The sequence below is a fragment of the Theobroma cacao genome, chromosome 3 (assembly GCF_053813885.1).
Source record: "Theobroma cacao isolate CCN51 chromosome 3, ASM5381388v1, whole genome shotgun sequence".
Lineage (NCBI taxonomy): Eukaryota > Viridiplantae > Streptophyta > Magnoliopsida > Malvales > Malvaceae > Theobroma > Theobroma cacao.
The window spans coordinates 41,253,387-41,270,553 of NC_142641.1; the positions used below are offsets into that span (position 1 = coordinate 41,253,387).

The 17,167-nt window shown below is 36.6% G+C and overlaps 2 protein-coding genes across 5 annotated transcripts; one reads left to right on the forward strand and one right to left on the reverse strand.

Moving 5' to 3' along the window:
* Positions 1–2,834: 2,834 nt before the first annotated feature.
* Positions 2,835–6,772, reverse strand: LOC18605941 (subtilisin-like protease SBT3.8). 3 transcript variants are annotated; one of them, XM_018116671.2, is made up of 10 exons: positions 6,417–6,772; positions 6,224–6,315; positions 6,015–6,112; positions 5,699–5,854; positions 4,937–5,610; positions 4,722–4,807; positions 4,379–4,624; positions 4,174–4,288; positions 3,588–3,780; positions 2,835–3,488 (listed from the first exon to the last, which is right to left on the reverse strand). In XM_018116671.2, the coding sequence occupies exons 1-10, from the start codon at positions 6,510–6,512 to the stop codon at positions 2,917–2,919; spliced, it is 2,328 nt and encodes a 775-aa protein (XP_017972160.2). In that variant the 5' UTR covers positions 6,513–6,772; the 3' UTR covers positions 2,835–2,916. The 3 variants fall into 3 exon arrangements, with proteins under 3 accessions (XP_017972160.2, XP_088660957.1, XP_088660958.1); XM_088804831.1 differs by lacking the exon at positions 6,417–6,772 and having other exon boundaries at positions 5,699–5,852; positions 6,224–6,319; XM_088804832.1 differs by lacking the exons at positions 6,224–6,315; positions 6,417–6,772 and having other exon boundaries at positions 5,699–5,811.
* Positions 6,773–11,873: 5,101 nt separating this feature from the next.
* LOC18605943 (Galactosyltransferase family protein) lies at positions 11,874–16,606 on the forward strand. Of its 2 annotated transcripts, none has more exons than XM_007039271.3 (11): positions 11,874–12,291; positions 13,397–13,496; positions 13,574–13,635; positions 13,819–14,030; positions 14,116–14,179; positions 14,275–14,347; positions 14,894–15,014; positions 15,111–15,198; positions 15,283–15,408; positions 15,489–15,598; positions 16,193–16,606. In XM_007039271.3, the coding sequence occupies exons 1-11, from the start codon at positions 12,188–12,190 to the stop codon at positions 16,339–16,341; spliced, it is 1,209 nt and encodes a 402-aa protein (XP_007039333.3). In that variant the 5' UTR covers positions 11,874–12,187; the 3' UTR covers positions 16,342–16,606. The 2 variants fall into 2 exon arrangements, with proteins under 2 accessions (XP_007039333.3, XP_088660967.1); XM_088804841.1 differs by having other exon boundaries at positions 13,589–13,635.
* The last annotated feature ends 561 nt before the right edge of the window (positions 16,607–17,167 follow it).

A 17,167-nucleotide genomic window follows, 5' to 3' on the forward strand; every position in this document is an offset into this window, starting at 1 on the left:
GTTAAGAGAGTACAGTTGGTATTGTTATATATAATTATGATAAGATTAGGAAAGAGAATGGGAATGGGAATGTGAATGAGAATTTCAAAATAGATATAATAGACTAATTAATTAATAATGTATTAATTTAAACTAATCTCTTAGAATGTTGATTCGTACGAAATGATGGTACAAAAGTCATCATTGACTATTGTCGTGACGTGCGGGTCCGGGAACCCGTCCGCCAGACGCGGGCGAAAATTAAAATCGCAAAGTGTGGGAGTCGCCACCAATCTTTTTTATCTAAGTGTGATTGGTCACCTATTAACCCGATTCTTAATCGACGAAGTCCTAAATTAATTTTAGATCCGTCGAAAGAACGAAAACTGGTCCACGTTTTTTAGAGATGGGTTCGGGAGTGCGATTACGCACGGAGAAGGGTTAGTACCTCCGTGACGCCCGTTCTACGAACGGTACCATTTAATCTTAAGTTATCTTAATATAGCCTTTTCTTAGTTTAATCCCTATTTTATTAATTAAATTTTTATTGAATTGCCGGACTGAGTTTTTCACTTGATTTTACGTATGCATATGATGCAAGCGTAGAATGATGTCGTGACTTGTTTATTTTAAATGATGGAGTCGGTAATCTTTTATTGGAAAATTATTCGAAGACTATCCCAACGCTTTGGTGAAGTCTCGAAATCCTCCTCACCTAGAGATATCCCCGGAAGAACTCATCTCTACAAGCTCCTCGGGGAAATCCCATCATCGAAATTCCCGCGCCATTTGCAAAATAAGAGTGGCATGCAATGACAGTATAAAGTGATGGTATCTACATGCACGCGTTTATTGATTATTTAAAAATTTTGATTATTTGTTATTTATTATTATTTTTTTATTTATATATATACTTTATTTTTTTGTTATTTAAATCCATGTTTGTTGTTGGTCAAATTTTTTACTTGATTACAAAGTTTATCTAAATAATTTTTAAACGATTAGATTAACTTTATTTAGTAATATCTATTTGAATTAATAAAATTTTTCTACATATATTGTTTTCTAACAATGACTATTTGACTTAATGGGTTTTGAAATCTAGAGTTCAGATTTATCCCGACGCTTCGGTGAAAATCCGTCTCGAACTTCGCACCCGAAAAACATCCACCCGAAAGAGGCAACTCTTTGCCCCTTTTTCAAGCAGAATTCTATTATTGGATTAACTCAAATTAACCACTTGATTTTTTAATACTTGTAATTTTATATTGTACATTCTATATATTTATAAATACTTAGAACATTTTATTTTTTCTTGCCTTTACAACTAATTATATTTTATTCTCATTTTTTATTTCTTTTCATTTTTTTAGACCCATTTCTATTATTTATTAATTATTTTATACATATTAAAAAAAACTAAGTACTTTCTAATCTTCTATTTAATTAATTAATAAATTTTTTTCTTGTTCATTCTCCTATTTTTTGTTATATGTTTATATATATATATATATATATTTATACATGCATATCTATTAATTTACTACATCTGCTATCTATTGTATTAAAAATTTCATTTTTAACCTTCATATATTTTATTTTTCATATGCATAAATTTCAAACAATACAAAAAATAATAAAACTATTATAACACTTAAACAAGAAATTAAATAATCATTTCCAATAACTCAAGCCCAAACCATTATTTAATGAAGTCCAATACCTATTGGGTTGGACTAACCCAATACTCCAAATGGGTTCAAGCTCCACTGGGCTTCAAAGGTCTCCCCCAATTCGGCCTGGGCCCAAAGGGCCTGCTGCACTTGTTTTTTGGTTTGGGCTCGAATAGTCCAATAATGCCTTAGCCCAAGGAGGAAGTCAAGCCTGCTGCAACAGCCCACTTAATCCTCTTCAATGTGCACCATTTTTGGCTTCAAAAAATGCTTCAAAACGACGTCGTTTTGGTCTTTTATACCTAGCTATAAAAGCTTCTTTTCTTTTCTCTCTCTTTACTTTCCTCTCTCACTTTCTCTTCTTGCCGCCACTCTCTCTATTTTCTCCTCAAGCTTTTTTTTTTTTTTCCTTCTTCCTCTCTCTCTTTCTCTCTCTTGCCGCCACTCTCTCTATCTTCTTCTTAAACTTCTTTTTTTTTTCTTTCTTCCTCTCTCTCCTTCTCTCTCTTGCCGCCACCCTCTCTATCTTCTCTACGCCGACCTCTCGCTTCTCTCTTTCATTTTTCCGATCTAGCTGCTTCTTTTTTTTTTTGCTTGGTGTTTTCTTTTTTGCTTTTGTTTCTGTGGTTGGGTCTTCTTGCTGGTAGATCTCCCCCTTTTTATTTTTTTGTCTGTGTCTTTTTAAAGAGCCGGGTTGTCCAAAAATTTGGACAACCCGGCGAGGAGGGTTCTGGCACCAGGGAGTTGGTGGCCAAACCCCTGGTGCGTGGTGGTTGGGGACTTGATGGAAAGGGATGGTCCCAGCCATCCTTTTTTTTTTTTTTTAATTATTATTATTTTAGTTAATATACTTTTTTATATTTTAGTTTATTTTATTATTTATTATATATATATATATATATATATTTTAGGGTGTCTACAACTATCAACGAAAAGTTATTTCTTTCTTGCTGGTTCTTCCCAACGATGACGATGCACTGTCTCACCCAAACAAGATTTTCAATATGCGCATGTAATGAGATTCAATCTGTTTTTTAATACAGCGGCAATTAAGTTTAGAAAGGGCAACGCTAGTCTGCAAGCTAACTAGCTGAGCTTCATTGTTTGAGATTTCAGAGAGGGCTGAGAACCATATCATGATCTTAAATCTTAACAAACTTAAACAAAAATGAACATATCAAGTTAACTTAAAACTCATCTGTGGATTGAGTTAGCTATAACTTGGAAGTGTACATTCTTTTGGAATAAGCCAATACGACAATAATTAATTATCATCAGCATAAGATTGTAAAAACTGTGTTCTCACAGACAAGGGGATTCTCACAGCGTGCCGTTCATTGGTCCAAGTCAGGCTCCCAAAGAAATATCCTGTATTCACCTGGTGGGCTGCAGAGACTGTGACGCTGAAGGAGATATTCTTGGTTGTGGAGTTGAAGACTAAGACGTTAGGCCTTACCGTTACGGTTATGCCAGTTGGGGGCTCAATTACAGCTCTATAAACAGATATAGGCGCTCCCACATTTGTTACAGTTCTGGTAAGAGTGGCTGAATTTCTAAGACTTGAAATGGTTATGGATGGTACATTTACATCCAAAACGGAAGGTTTTTTGATCGGGCACACTGTAGATTGCCCTGTAAGTCGACTGATGGCAGAGTCATTATAACCCATAGCACAGAGGTATTGGATGTAGTCTGATGTGCCCATGTCATATACCAGGCCAGGATCTGCTGCCCCATTTGGATTTACAATGCCACCTCCAAAATCAAATGGATTAGCTAGTTTTTGGGGAGATCCCTCAGCAAAGAGTGGTAAACCAGATGCATCTTTTGTCCATGCTGCAATATGTATAAATTGAGAGTGAGTAAACCATATTTACACTCCCTGAAGAAAACTTGAGGTTAGAATCATTAGTAAAAGTTTGATAATGGCAATACCAGTTGTAACTAGTGCAGATTTAATAGCTGCAGGAGACCAATCAGGATGTATTGCTTTGAGAAGTGCCACAATGCCTGAGACATGAGGAGTTGCCATTGAAGTTCCTGAGCGTATGGCATATCCATCATCCCTCAACTGATTCAGCTGAGAAATAGCAGCTAGTATGTTCACTCCAGGTGCAGTTATGTCTGGCTGTGCCCACAGAAAAATTTACAAGATGCTCTCAAAATACAAGTGGAAGCACCGTGCAGTAAATTCCAGGCAACCTCTTTTGGAATGAGGAAAAAATTTAAGAATTTGTAACTCCATGTACATAAAGGACTAAACCTAATATTTCAGTCAAAATTTTAACAGAACTCTAAGCTTAAGATTCTTCAGTCTAAAAGAAATCGAACACACTTCATATGGTCAGAATTCTGCTTAATACATTAATGATAGGTGATTATCTATGCTTATGATCAGGTTCCACCTTTTTTCTAGATGCATATATGAAGTTAACCCTAAGCAGAACTTTATGATGCCCCATTTGGCATAAAACTATGATAACTATGAAGTCAAACATAAAAATCAGTAAAATAAATCTACCTTGAGAATTTCTGGTGCAATGGAGCTAGGCCCCCTTGATGAGAAGAAGGCCACCTTGGCTGACACAGGCTTGCCTACAAGTGTTTTGGAAGGGCTCAATTTCACTGTAGGGGACCTGTGTAGATAAATTTTGAGAACCACGAACCAAGGATTACAAAGGAGTCTAGAAATAGTAGTAGCTATAGAAATAGGAAAATGAAGGTACTTGGCAGATCGGATGTAATAGAGTATTCGGGTGCCAATTTCATAGTCAACTTCAATGCATGGAAAGTCATTGCTGCATTCAGTCAAGGCGTCAGTCGGATTTTTGGCAATAATCAGCCCTGTCCCCCCTGCTTCTTGTAAAGTTGCTGCAGCACTTCTTATGGCAACTCTACGAGCGACTGAGGCAAAGCAAAGTACAACTTTTCCAGCGACCAACGTTGAATTAAGTAATAGATCTTGGCATGCACTGCAGGTCAAAAGTTAAAAACTGAGATATCTGCTTTACTTGCATGATAAATGTTAAAAGAGGAAAAAGAAATCTTCTAAGTTTAAGATATAGCTACCCTGCAGAAGTAGGGTCAAGCCCTGTACCCTCTGGGTATGTCAAGCCAGTAAAGCGATTCTCCTTTCCTGTAAAAATGGCTTGACCCTACAAGTGTTACACATATAAAATCATATGCATCCTTGTGTTAAAATAAATAGTCATATATAGAACTCTGCCCAATCTATTAATCAAATTCCCGATGCAATTGCCAATGCATAATCACAGAACTAATACCAAAAAGGTTTTATTGTTCCCAAGCGTTATGGGTGTAGGGAAAGCTCGATCCATGGTACTTGCTGCAACGGTTACTATCCATGGTGCTGTGTTCTGCACTGTTTGAGCTGAAGGCCCATCGTTTGCAGCTCCACAAACAACAGTGATGCCCCTGGCAACGGCATGGAAGGAACCTGTAGCAATCCCATCTCGTTCATCAACATCTGAAAATAGAGGCAATGAATACCCAATTGACAGTGATAAGACGTCAACTCCATCATGTATTGCTTCATCAAAGGCTTTTAGGATATCAGCTGATGCACATTGTCCACCAAGCACATTCCAGCAGACTTTATATATAGCCAACCGAGCATGTGGTGCGCCACCTCTTACTGTCCCGGGGCCAAGGCCTCTGTAGCTAACATTTCTTACATAAGAACCACCTGCTGTGCTGGATGTATGTGTTCCATGTCCATTAGCATCTCTCGGTGAAAAGTACTCTGGGTCTTCAGATGTGTTAAATGGCTGTCCATACTCAGCAAGAAATCCGTCAATGAACCAACGAGCTCCTATAATTTTTCTATTGCAGTGAGTTGCTGCATTGAAATGGTCCCCAGATTTACAGACTCCCTTCCAACGCGATGGAATTGGTCCAAGTCCTTCATCACTAAAAGCTTTAGACTCTGGCCATATTCCTGTTTCATTGATAATAACTTGCTGAGTTTCCTTATATGTGTATGAGTCTACGAGAGGGAGACGGAGAGAAAGATTGAGACTACGAACCTGTATCAAAGACACCGATGATAACTCCATCGCCCATTTTGCTATTTTGAAGAATATTGGTAGGATAATGAGAAGAGAGGCCAAGGAAGTCCCAACTTCTAGTTGTCTGCAGCCTGTGAAGGCTATTTGGTATTACTCGAACAACACCAGGCAACTCTAAGTGTGAACGATTGCATAAAACAAACACAAAACCAAAGCAAGTTATGCTATTGTACCACTTAAAGTCATCATTAACAAGTCCTGTTGGGAATGTTGTCTTTCTACATGGCTTTAAATTAAAGTCGGAAGTAGCAGTAGCATTTATTTTAACAAGTACCTGAAAGTTTTTGTGCCTGAGACTCTGTAAGCTTGGCTGCAAACCCGGAGAAGCCATGTCTGTAGCTGTAAACCATCAAATCTGAGGCAACTTCCTTACTGCATCACGTTGACGAGCATATGCATCAGAATTGAAATTTCAAGAGCACTAAAAGATAATTGATCAAACTCATAATTTTGTTTTGCTTTCCCTGTGTTCTGTTGTTATACCTCCCTACTACTGTAGCAAGCAAGTCATGATGAGAATCTGTCACCAGCTTAGGATCATCAAGCTGCCTTTCTCCCAGGTAAACAATATGAACCTGTTGAATAAGAGTAGAATTTTGGGCATTCTCTTCCAATAAAAAGAACAGTAAGGAAGAAGAAGAAGAAGATAAACTCTGAGTTTGGCTAATTTACATACATTGCTCTTGGCTTCAACTTTTGTAGTCATCAGTCCATGGCCATTAAGCACTAAGAGAATGAAAACGGTGACAAAAAATGGCATTGGATTGCCCATACTGTTTCTTTATTCTTTTGACAAAGGTGGACAGAGAAAGAGATGGGAAGTTGATTCCTGATCAAATATAGATCAGGAGCTCTGGTTATCTTGGGATTGCAGATCACTTTGATATTTAGCAATACCAAACGGGGAAACCTCAACGGTTAACGCATATTGCGAGTCTTCATCATAAGGCCTGATTTTTATCACTGTATTGTAGAAAAACATAGCTGTCTTGTGCTTGCAAGGCTTGGCAACTTAAGGTTGTGGGAAACTGGGAACCAATAGAACTTAGAAGTCAAACTTTACGCTGCTGTTTAACTTTTTCATTACTCGTTAAATCAACTTATTCTCATGAGCATTAATCAGAATGTAATCCGGTTCATGAGATGATTCCAACAGCCACGCACGTTAGCCTCGCTTACCGTACACGCCCTGGGCAAAGGGAGAAGAATTTAGCTTCCATCAACATTAGAAAGTGTTGTCCACGCACTTTTAGCAGAAGCGAACAATTTCTTTTCAGATACAATAAATTATAAACAGGCGTTCCGTTCCGTTCCGTTCCATCAGCAGCATTGGTTACTTTGTCCAGGCTAATAAAAGAAATACAAATACTTTGAAAATATTCACAAAGGAACACGTGTTGAGATTCCAAAGCCACATTTCCTTCCGAAGGCACTTTGAACGGTGGGTGCGTGGCCTCATTCTTTGACATTGGACAGTGTACCCTGTAGCACATCCTGTATTTTATCAGACAATAAAGTACTACGTTGACTCTTTTTAAATGCCGAAAGTTCAAACAGGAAATGCACCCAACTCCGCTTTAACCCAGAGACGGAATTGACGCTGGTGTGAAAGACAATGACTAAGCTGAACGCATTCTGCCAAGTAATGCGTGGATAGAATTTGTCTAATATGATCAGGGCGGCTTTAGGTTAAGGCCATCAAAGCATTAAGTTGTCAAATTTTCATAAGTCTTATTGTTATAATTAATTATATTAAATATATATAAATTAAAATAATTAATAAAATATCTATTTATTCTCTCATAATTAATATATATATATTTTCTCTCACTTTCACATTTTTATGAATTTTCAATTATTTATTTATTTTTTTGTTAAAAATATATCAAAAATAAAATAATTAATAAATAACTAAGTCTCTCACTTTTATGACTATGTAACTAACAATTTTAATTTTTATTACTTCTCAATTTTCACAATACTATTAATTCTTAATTATTTTTTTTATTTCCAATCAATAAAAAATAATATGTATTTAATGATGTAAGCGTTATTTATATATATATATATATAATATTTTTTAATTTATAATATCCACTTATTAATTTTTATTTATTTATTTTTTATTATTTAACATCAATAAAAAAAATCTCAATTTCTTAATTTCAATAAAAAATTATTTAAATATTTAATTTTAAATCTATGACATTATTGAGCCGAAAATGATGGCGCCATTCTCTACAAACTTGGGTCTTCTGACAAAAAAGTCATGGCATCTATGAAAGATCAAATATGTGCTGATGTAAAATTTTCCCATCAGGTAATTAAATGGAAGTTATTAGCTCTTCTAGAATCAGCAAACGAGGCTAAAGTGAGAGCTGAAACCATCTTTCTCACCCCGGCCATGTCCGAAAAGTCAGAAGTCTATAGATATTAATTAGAAAATTATTGAAGCTGGGTAACCCTCCACATCATGAAGAAATGGTCCTCGCCTTTCTAGAGCTACCAACGATTTATTCAGTTCAGATCGTGTCCACAGGGGGACTATATTGTTACACCAGTTTTCTTTAAGCATCATGTACATGTCAGCGCTTGGAATGAAATTAATAAATGGGTAGGCTTCAATCCACAACCGTTTACTTTTGAAGGGATCACATTCCAGGAAATTCCCCACAGAGGTTCGATGCATTAGGCTATTGAACTTGAACCACATAATAAAATGGCATGTGACATCAGCTTTTGCGTACAAAATCACAAGTTGCTGACAACAAAGCAATCAATAATTTAATACGAACAAAGTTTTGTTAAATCAAAGTCCATTTATCCCGCGATGCATAAAGGAGAACATTTATATCGATATTAAGTTTGATTATAGCTAGGTAGTAGTACAATTTTTGAACAAGCACCACCAAGTTCATGCCCATGCCTTGGTCCGAAAAGCGGTGGAGTGAAAAAACAACAGGTTAGTTCAGTTACTAATTTGCAAATGCATCGGTTACAATTTGGTTAGGTTGCTAGCCAGCTCGTAGTAGATTGCCTTCCAGAAATTCAATTGAAGACTGAAGATGAGGAACCATGAGAATGAAATTTGTATGGATTTTGCTCTTGGCATTGATATTTGAGTGCTGAGGGTCATCTGAGCTATGAGCCATTTACCCGTTTCACAGACAACTTCACTATTGGTGGGGTCAAGCAACCTGAACCTCGGTTTAAGTGGGTTGCAAAAGGTCCAATAATAATTGTTTCATGATAACCCAAGCTGCCGAGCCCCGCTCCTGAATCTGGTTCGAAGCTCGTGGCGAGTTCCACCTTGAAGCCCACATATGTCGAATAACCACATGAAAATAGCGATCGGCTGACAGCTACAGATTCTGGATCCTGGACCGGTATGAATTTCAGGTAGAACAAGTTCATAAATAATGCTTGATAAATTTCCTTGTAATGTGCAAGTTTGAGATGAGCATGACCCAGGGGGGTCAGGAACCTAGGTCTTTGGTTCTTAACTTCTTTTCCCTTCTCTCTTATGGGCATGGACGATCTCACCTCATTGTTGGGAGGCCTACTTAACGGGCCTAGTGTCTTACAATGACAGACCTCGGAAGCACCGTCCTAAATCAGGCCTGCTAGTTGCCACGTCCAGTTCATGGGCCCATTTATCTGTCATTACATTGTTGCACCACAGCTGCAGTCTTTTAAAGGGTTGTCCTGGAGTTCATGATTCTTCAATCTTCTGCACCCATTGACTGGGAAATCAGAAATTTTCTATCCTCACGCAGAAAAACAAAAGCACTGTCACTGCCCATTGTGTCCCCTTGGTTAGTTTGGGCAATGGGAGTGAAATCTAATCACTAGAGGATAAACTAACTATAGTCTCTAAGCACACATTCACTCTCATACTGATTCTGTTATAAACTAGTAGTAGTAATAAAAAAGAAATTCTTTTTTTCTTTTCGAAAAGTTTAGAATCAGCCAAAGTTTATCAGTGATTAAGATAAATAGTTGTGTAAATTCCCTTTGTAGCTTTATTTTGCATTTACAGTTCTTCACTGCCATCGACTGGTTTTACATCACAAACAATTTTGACAACCTAACCAATCATCCAATCATATGCTTAGCGCTCCGAAACCTTTCCATCATCACCAAGGATAAACTTCTATTCATGCTCACCTAAAAGACCAAAAAGCAAATACATACTTGAAAACAGTCAGTAAAATAAAGGCGGGGGCCAAAAAAAGTGCTACAGAGTTTTACTCTTTACCTAAAATTAGAGTCCGTGACAAGCGAACTTGTAATAATAACACAAATATATAAATAAAAATATAACTATTAAAAGATTTAGGATCCCACGTTCGAATTATTGAGGCCCATTTTTTGTTTTCCAATTTTTACAGTAATTTTCACATACAAATCTCATAAATGTTTTAGCAGGAATCTTGAACCAATTAGAGCACTTGATTTGATCACGTCGTGTTGTCTCAAATTAGGACACCCCGCTTTCGCTGTTTTCCCCGTGCGGGAGATGCGCACCGCCTTTGTGTTTGTTCTTGAGTTGACACGCGGTCATTGATAGACCATAATGTCCTCTACTTTTTGCTGTATTTACCATGACACGCTTACTGCTTAGCTATAGCTTAGCTGCCTTTCCGGCTTTCTGTTTTAAATTTTGAATTTTTCCAATAAAGTTATGCTACAGGACAACCTAAGTTTCACCTTTTCGGTTTGGACCAAACTGCCCTCCTTTCGGCTTTTCAATTTAGGTCACCTCAATTTCAAACCTTTTTTCTTTTTTTTTCTTTTATTGTAGCATTTGTACGTAGTTGGAAATTTCTTTTTCTTTTTTCTCTTAACTTTCCCAAGGACAAATTGTCTTATCCAAGTGCGGAATATCACCCTAAACAAAATTATAAGAAATATTATTATATAGAACTTAACAGATTCATGCATTTATAGAATCATTATTAGTAATTATAAATGTGTAAAACTCGTCATTTCAGAAACCCAATTTTCCAATTATATATATATATATTCCTTGAAGTCTATTAAGACAAGCATACATGTGACTTAGGTAATGATGTTCCATCATTGACTAGAATTATAGGCATTTTACATTTATCATCTTATTCTTGCATTCCATATAGTATAATTTTATATGGACCAGTTCAATATGCACACATATGCATATGACATCCATACATGTAATAATCTCTCTTTTTTTCTTCCTATTGGTCTAGCATGCATATGTGATTTAACTGGAATTACTAACCATTCAAAACAAAATCTACAATTATTTATTAAAATATTCATAGTAGGTCAGCATTTAGTAGCTGGATTTCCTAGATTTGGAATAATACCCAAAGTTTACATGAATTCTTTATTAAGGGTAGTTGAAAAGGAATTTTTTTTTAGATTGCTTGTTGAGATAATAAAACCAAGCATTTGATTAGTCTTTCTTCCTTCTGAAGGGTTATTGAATCAATAAAATAGAATTTTACTAGGCAAATAGATACAAGCACATCGAGCCCTTAAATTTGAACTGACCTTTTCCAATTAGTTTAGCTCAAGGGATTAGAAAAGAAAGTGACTGGCCGACTAAGGACCCCAAAAAGAAGCATTGCTTAATTATATCAATCAATAACATTGCAAATTGTTGCACCAGATTGCTTCACATTGCGGCAATAAAAATTGATTACAGCAACCAAAATTGCTCCATTTGGCTGGAATTGTTGGTTGGGAAGGCCTGAGCCAGTATAGAAGGTCTTGCATTATCAAGCTTGAATGCTAGTTATTACCACAATGTCAGAAAGTTTTAAATCTGCCCCACACTTTCTTCCTGAGAATATTAAAAGATAGGCAAGAGGAAGAAAGGAAACTACCCACCTAACATAACTATATCCTTTAAACAAGTTCACGCACCTAGGATGGGGATAGTATCCTAGAAATTTCCATTGAAGGGGAAAAAAAAAAGTCTGATACTGAAGATTTTGTAGCTAAATTAAATAATTGGCCAAAACGACAAAGAAAATAGAAAACTTGAAAGACAATAAGGGAAGGAAGAGGGGTATTGTTGGAAGTTAAAGAGTTGTCGTCACTTCTATCAAAATATTATTTTTTCTTGTAAGAAAACAACGAAATGGAGCATGACATAACATAATTTAGAAGCCGGCCCACTCTCCGCCCTGGTGGTTTTGATTGGGTTGAGAGAGAGAGCTGAGAAAGGAAAAATCCCATCTCCATTGTTGCCAACCTTGAACACATATCGAATTGAATTCCTGTCTGTTTCAGTTTCCAGGGATTGTTTTGTTGTTGTTGTGGCCTGTTGCTGTGAAGGCTTTCTCTTTCTCTCTTGATGGGCTGTTCTTTGTGACACTTAAAAGTTCTGGGAGAAAAAAAAAAAGGAAAGAAAGAGGAAGCTTACTTAAAGCTGAAGCTCTTTAGAATTTTTCTGCAATGGGTTTGAGTAGACCTCAAAAGCCTGGCAATGGAGTTTCTACCAGATGGGTTTCTCTCTTTTGCATTGCCAGCTTCTTCTTGGGTGTTCTTGTTGTCAACAGGTTTTTTTTCTCTCTCTCTTCTCTAAGTGGAGTGCGCATGATCAAGATCTTGTTTTGAAGTGACAAACTTTGAGATTTGCTGTTCCTTTCAAATGGGTTCTAAAATTTAGAAGCTATAACTGTTGTGTCATTTCCTTGCCATCTTGTTCCTGTATGTACATCTTGGAGGATCTTGCTAATTTGGTGCAGAATCATGAAGAAAAATGCCTCCCGATAGGTAGATTTGGATATTAGTTTGTTGGATTTGTGGTTCCAACTGTTGAATACAGTGTCCAGTGTTCTGTTTTTGGTATTAGGTGGATCATGTGAATGATTTTGTATAATTTTTAACTTGTTCATGGGCTTGTCTTTGGTTGATCGGAAGATGCATAAATCAGTAAGACCTCTGGTTCATGGGAGGTCTCAGTAATACTTGCTTTGCTCTTCCATTGTTCTGCAGTAGCTTATGGAGGCTGGAGCAGATTTAGTAATGTATGTCTCTGGAAAATAGCAAGATCAATCCCATTGAATTTGGGTTTATAACATCTGCAGTATGCGGAGTTCTTATTTGAGAGCTGGGTTTTTGAAAAGTTGATTTTATACTCTGGTTCAAAAGCCAGGAATTTGCTGATGGGTAGGAAAATAATAGCGAAACACTGAGACTAGTATTTGGCAGATTTTAAAAGGATATAAAATGTAGATATTAGCCAGCTGGTGGAAGCTAGTGAAAGAGATATCCGTGACAAGGAAAAATGCTTTTGGATAGTAGGAGAAACTGGTTCTTGAACTCTGATAAGCCGGGATATCACAATTAAACATGAGAATCAAGTTGTCATCTGATGTTAATGCATCTATAAATTATCATTTACTAAGGTCACTTTTTTCAATTCACCTTTTCTTTGTGTGTCAAACTTTGAACAAATCAGTTGCATTATATCCGTGCTGTGGTTTCTAGAAAGGAATCTGTCTCTTTAGTTCAATCCCTAGTGGAGGTGGGATTCAGTCCTAGGTTCCCTATCATTGCTGGTCTGCATTTCTATGTTCATTACGTTGTTGCGTTTGTTTGTTAATGCTAGTTTTCTGTGCAACTATGTAAGTATGCATTGACTAGTGGCTTTTCTTACAGATTTTTGGCTATATCTGATCCAGCCAAAATGGATGAGGAGGCTTCTTCTGTAAAGAAACATCAAAGAAACGAACTTCATCCCATAGTTAATTGTGATAAGGTAAGTTTAGAGTACAAAGTTGTCATAAGTGATATTGCATGCAAAGAATCTTGACGGTGTTGTCTATATTATAACAGGATGCTTCTTTTCAGGCAGGTGATATTCTTTTTCAAGTTTCACAAACGCATGATGTAATTATGTAAGTTTATATGTATGGTTGAAGAATTCTTTTATAGGTTATGGATTGTGTTTTCACTTTATAAATCAGTTCTTATGTTTGTTTTGTTTTTTATCTTTGAATTGAATGCCCAAAGTAAATCTTGGGTGTCTAAAATGTGCTTAGAACTTAAGACGGTTCGCATGATACATTTAATCATTTCAGGACATTAGACAAAACAATCTCCTCATTGGAGATGCAGCTAGCTGCAGCTAGAGCTGCCAAAGCAGATAGTGATGAAGGATCTCCGATGGTCACAAAATCAGGAATTGAGAATGTGAAGGAACGCCGGAAAGTTTTCTTTGTTATGGGAGTTATTACTGCATTCAGCAGTAGAAAACGAAGGGACTCAATCAGGGAAACTTGGATGCCTCAAGGTTTGATTCAATATTCTTTGGACATCCTATCAAGCATTTTCTGGAATCTAGTCAATTATTTATACCTTGAGGTTATGGTTCTTAGGGAAGGAGTTAATGAGGTTGGAGAAAGAGAAGGGAATTATAATGCGATTTGTTATAGGACACAGGTAACCTCAATTCCAATTTTGAAGCTTAACTTTCACATGCTAGTTATCTTGCTTAGAATGATAGTTTGGATGCAACATGTGTCTGTGGTTCTCAGTGCAACCCCAGGTGGTGTTTTGGATCGTGCTATTGATGCTGAAGAAAAGCAGCACAAGGATTTCTTGCGCCTGGTATGCTCCTGTTTACTTGCCTTGTATCAAGTTGATTAATTATATTCTCTAATTATGGTGTAAAAAGCATTATGATGGATGCATTGTCTTACAATGGGAAGAGCCAAATATCTATAAACCTTTTTGTTTAAAAAAGATGTATTTGTATAACTAGAGTATGGTTTTAAACCTGGTTAAGTAGAGGAGAAAGATTAATCTAGTTCTCATGTACTTTGGGGTTAAGACTTAGTTGACTTAAGTAGTTACCTGTACCACTTCTCTACTCTAACCTCTTGCCTGGACCCAGTTTAAAAACTGCTACCTGCTTTTTCTTGTCCTTTGCTTATAAATATTTTTAGTAGTTTCAAATATTATCTTGATGAGCACTTCAATGAAGGTAGGTTGATAGTTACATTATTGTTAAACATCGAAGCAGGACTTGTTGGTTTTGAAACTGGGACTTTATTCTCAAGAAATTTGGTGGATTTTAAATCATGAATTAAAAAAAAAAAGGTTATTTATAGTTTCTGTGAAGCTTACATGGAATTGCTTTTTCATTTTTGGCAGAATCACATAGAAGGTTACCATGAATTGTCATCAAAAACCCAAATATACTTTTCCACAGCTGTTTCTAAGTGGGATGCTGACTTCTATATTAAAGTCGATGATGATGTACATGTAAATCTGGGTTAGTGCTGTTGCATTAAGTTTCTCAACACCTTCATTTCTTCTTAATAAACAGATTTGTATCAGGGTTACTAAATTGATTTGGACTATTCTACAGGCATGGTGGGTTCTACACTGGCCCGCCATAGATCAAAACCACGCGTTTATATTGGTTGCATGAAGTCTGGACCTGTTCTGGCACAGAAGTAAGGATTGAATTTTGTGTATATTGCAATCATCATTGCTGCATTTTTTTTCCCACCATAGTTACCTCTTGCTCCTGTGTGCAGAGGGGTTAAGTACCACGAGCCAGAATATTGGAAATTTGGTGAGGAGGGAAACAAGTATTTTAGGCATGCAACCGGACAAATATATGCAATCTCCAAAGACTTGGCCACCTATATCTCAGTCAACCGGTTAGCCTTTTTCGGCAATATCATTTATTCATGTTATTTTTCTTAATGATACATTGATTATATGTTTGTTTTCTGTCTAGGCATATACTTCATAGATATGCAAATGAAGATGTCTCTTTGGGTTCCTGGTTTATTGGTCTTGATGTAGAGCATATAGATGATAGAAGTCTCTGCTGCGGTACTCCCCCTGGTAAGATGGTTGCCATTATGCTTTCCCCATGCAGCTTGCTATTTTCATGATTTGATAGTTTTGGTTTTTTATAAATGCTGTGTTGAACTGAAAGCAATTGGTTAGCCTTTTAAACTAACCTCATTGTTCATTGGTGAAATTATCTAGCAACTTTACATAGGTGATCTCTTCTTTCTACTTCCTAAAAAGTTGTTTATGTAGCTGATGCTTAAGTTTTTATAGCTAGGTTCTTAGAACCATACTGGCTGATCAATTCTGGGAGCAGTAGAAATTGTTAGCCATGATTTTGAGACCTTTGGGCATTTTCTTCCAAGTCATATTTTGCTCTCAAACAAGATATTCAAGATAACTAGCAATTAAAGAATTTTTTTTTTTTTAAAAAGGGAAGGATAAAGAGAAGAGGAATGACTAAATGCTACGGTAACTATATTATTTCCAATGGAAACTAAAAAGGGTTGAATCTTCATAGTCAAATAGCTAAAATTAATTCCTTAAACTAATGCACTGTGTTTACTCTGTATTCTCGATTCTCTCTTGCCATCAAGAGTGCATAAAAATAGTCTTTCCTTGACAATGTTTAAATATCTTTGGTAGATTGTGAGTGGAAAGCTCAAGCAGGGAATCCCTGTGCTGCATCATTTGATTGGAGCTGCAGTGGCATTTGCAAGTCTGTAGAGAGAATGGAGGAGGTGCATCAGCGTTGTGGGGAGGGTGATGAAGCCATCTGGCATACCAGTTTTTGAAAGCATACCACTAACCTGGTTGTAATATATTTGTGTATGTTTGATCCATGCTGTGCATCAAACAAGGCCAGCGCCTGCCCCGATTTTTGCCTATTCAATGCCTCGGGGCAGTTGGTACAGGATTAAATTAATTGAAAAAAAAATGAAAATCTTTTAGTTTTGAAGTGTCACTCTCTGTAACTGAAATTGACAAGAGCAGGTTGTTGTACAATGTATTTGAAGCATTAGAAGGTTAGATCACAGACCATTTAAGGGTTCGCAACAATGTTTTAGTCACCATCTTTGAGTGGCGGACCCGTTTCGGCGTGGTAGGTGAAGGAGTTGCTTTCTAGGGCCCGGAAGGCGCTAGTTTTGATGTAGGCCTAAAGGATGTTGACATGACCAAACCACGGGGGATTGTTGATCAATCAAAGAGAAGCTAGAAGACGGCAGATACGTTGTCGGAATTCTTCAGTGGCAATAGGCAAAACGCAACGGTCGGAATGTTTCTTTTTTTAGTGTTGAAAATGTTAATTAATTAATCAAGCATATGCCTTAGATTGTCTTTACTTATTACCTTACAACTCTACGGTAGGATGCTAACATCTTGATAAGATCGCCCCATCTCTCAAACTGTGAGTCCTGAGGAAGACTGCCTGATGCTGATTAATCACCAATTGCTCAAGAAGGAACCCAAGGCTTAAAGTACAATCTATCTCCAAAATTATTTGGATAAATATCCATTTTGTCCCATGATATCCCATTTAAAGGAATAAAACTATATATATATAAAGTGGTGGAATCAGAATTTTATGTTTAAGGAAGCAAAAAAAAATACAATATTTTA

Bases quoted from the DNA above. Each gene is read 5' to 3' on its own strand.
- LOC18605941 (XM_018116671.2), bottom strand. From the start codon at position 6,512: ATGGGCAATCCAATGCCATTTTTTGTCACCGTTTTCATTCTCTTAGTG. The intron at 5,855-6,014 runs GTACTTGTTAAA...GTTCACACTTAG, and splicing joins TCAGGCACAAAAACTTTCAG to AGTTGCCTGGTGTTGTTCGA. The intron at 3,489-3,587 runs GTATTGCCATTA...TACATATTGCAG, and splicing joins ATCTGCACTAGTTACAACTG to CATGGACAAAAGATGCATCT.
- LOC18605943 (XM_007039271.3), top strand. From the start codon at position 12,188: ATGGGTTTGAGTAGACCTCAAAAGCCTGGCAATGGAGTTTCTACCAGA. The intron at 14,348-14,893 runs GTATGCTCCTGT...CATTTTTGGCAG, and splicing joins ACAAGGATTTCTTGCGCCTG to AATCACATAGAAGGTTACCA. The intron at 15,199-15,282 runs GTAAGGATTGAA...TCCTGTGTGCAG, and splicing joins GGACCTGTTCTGGCACAGAA to AGGGGTTAAGTACCACGAGC.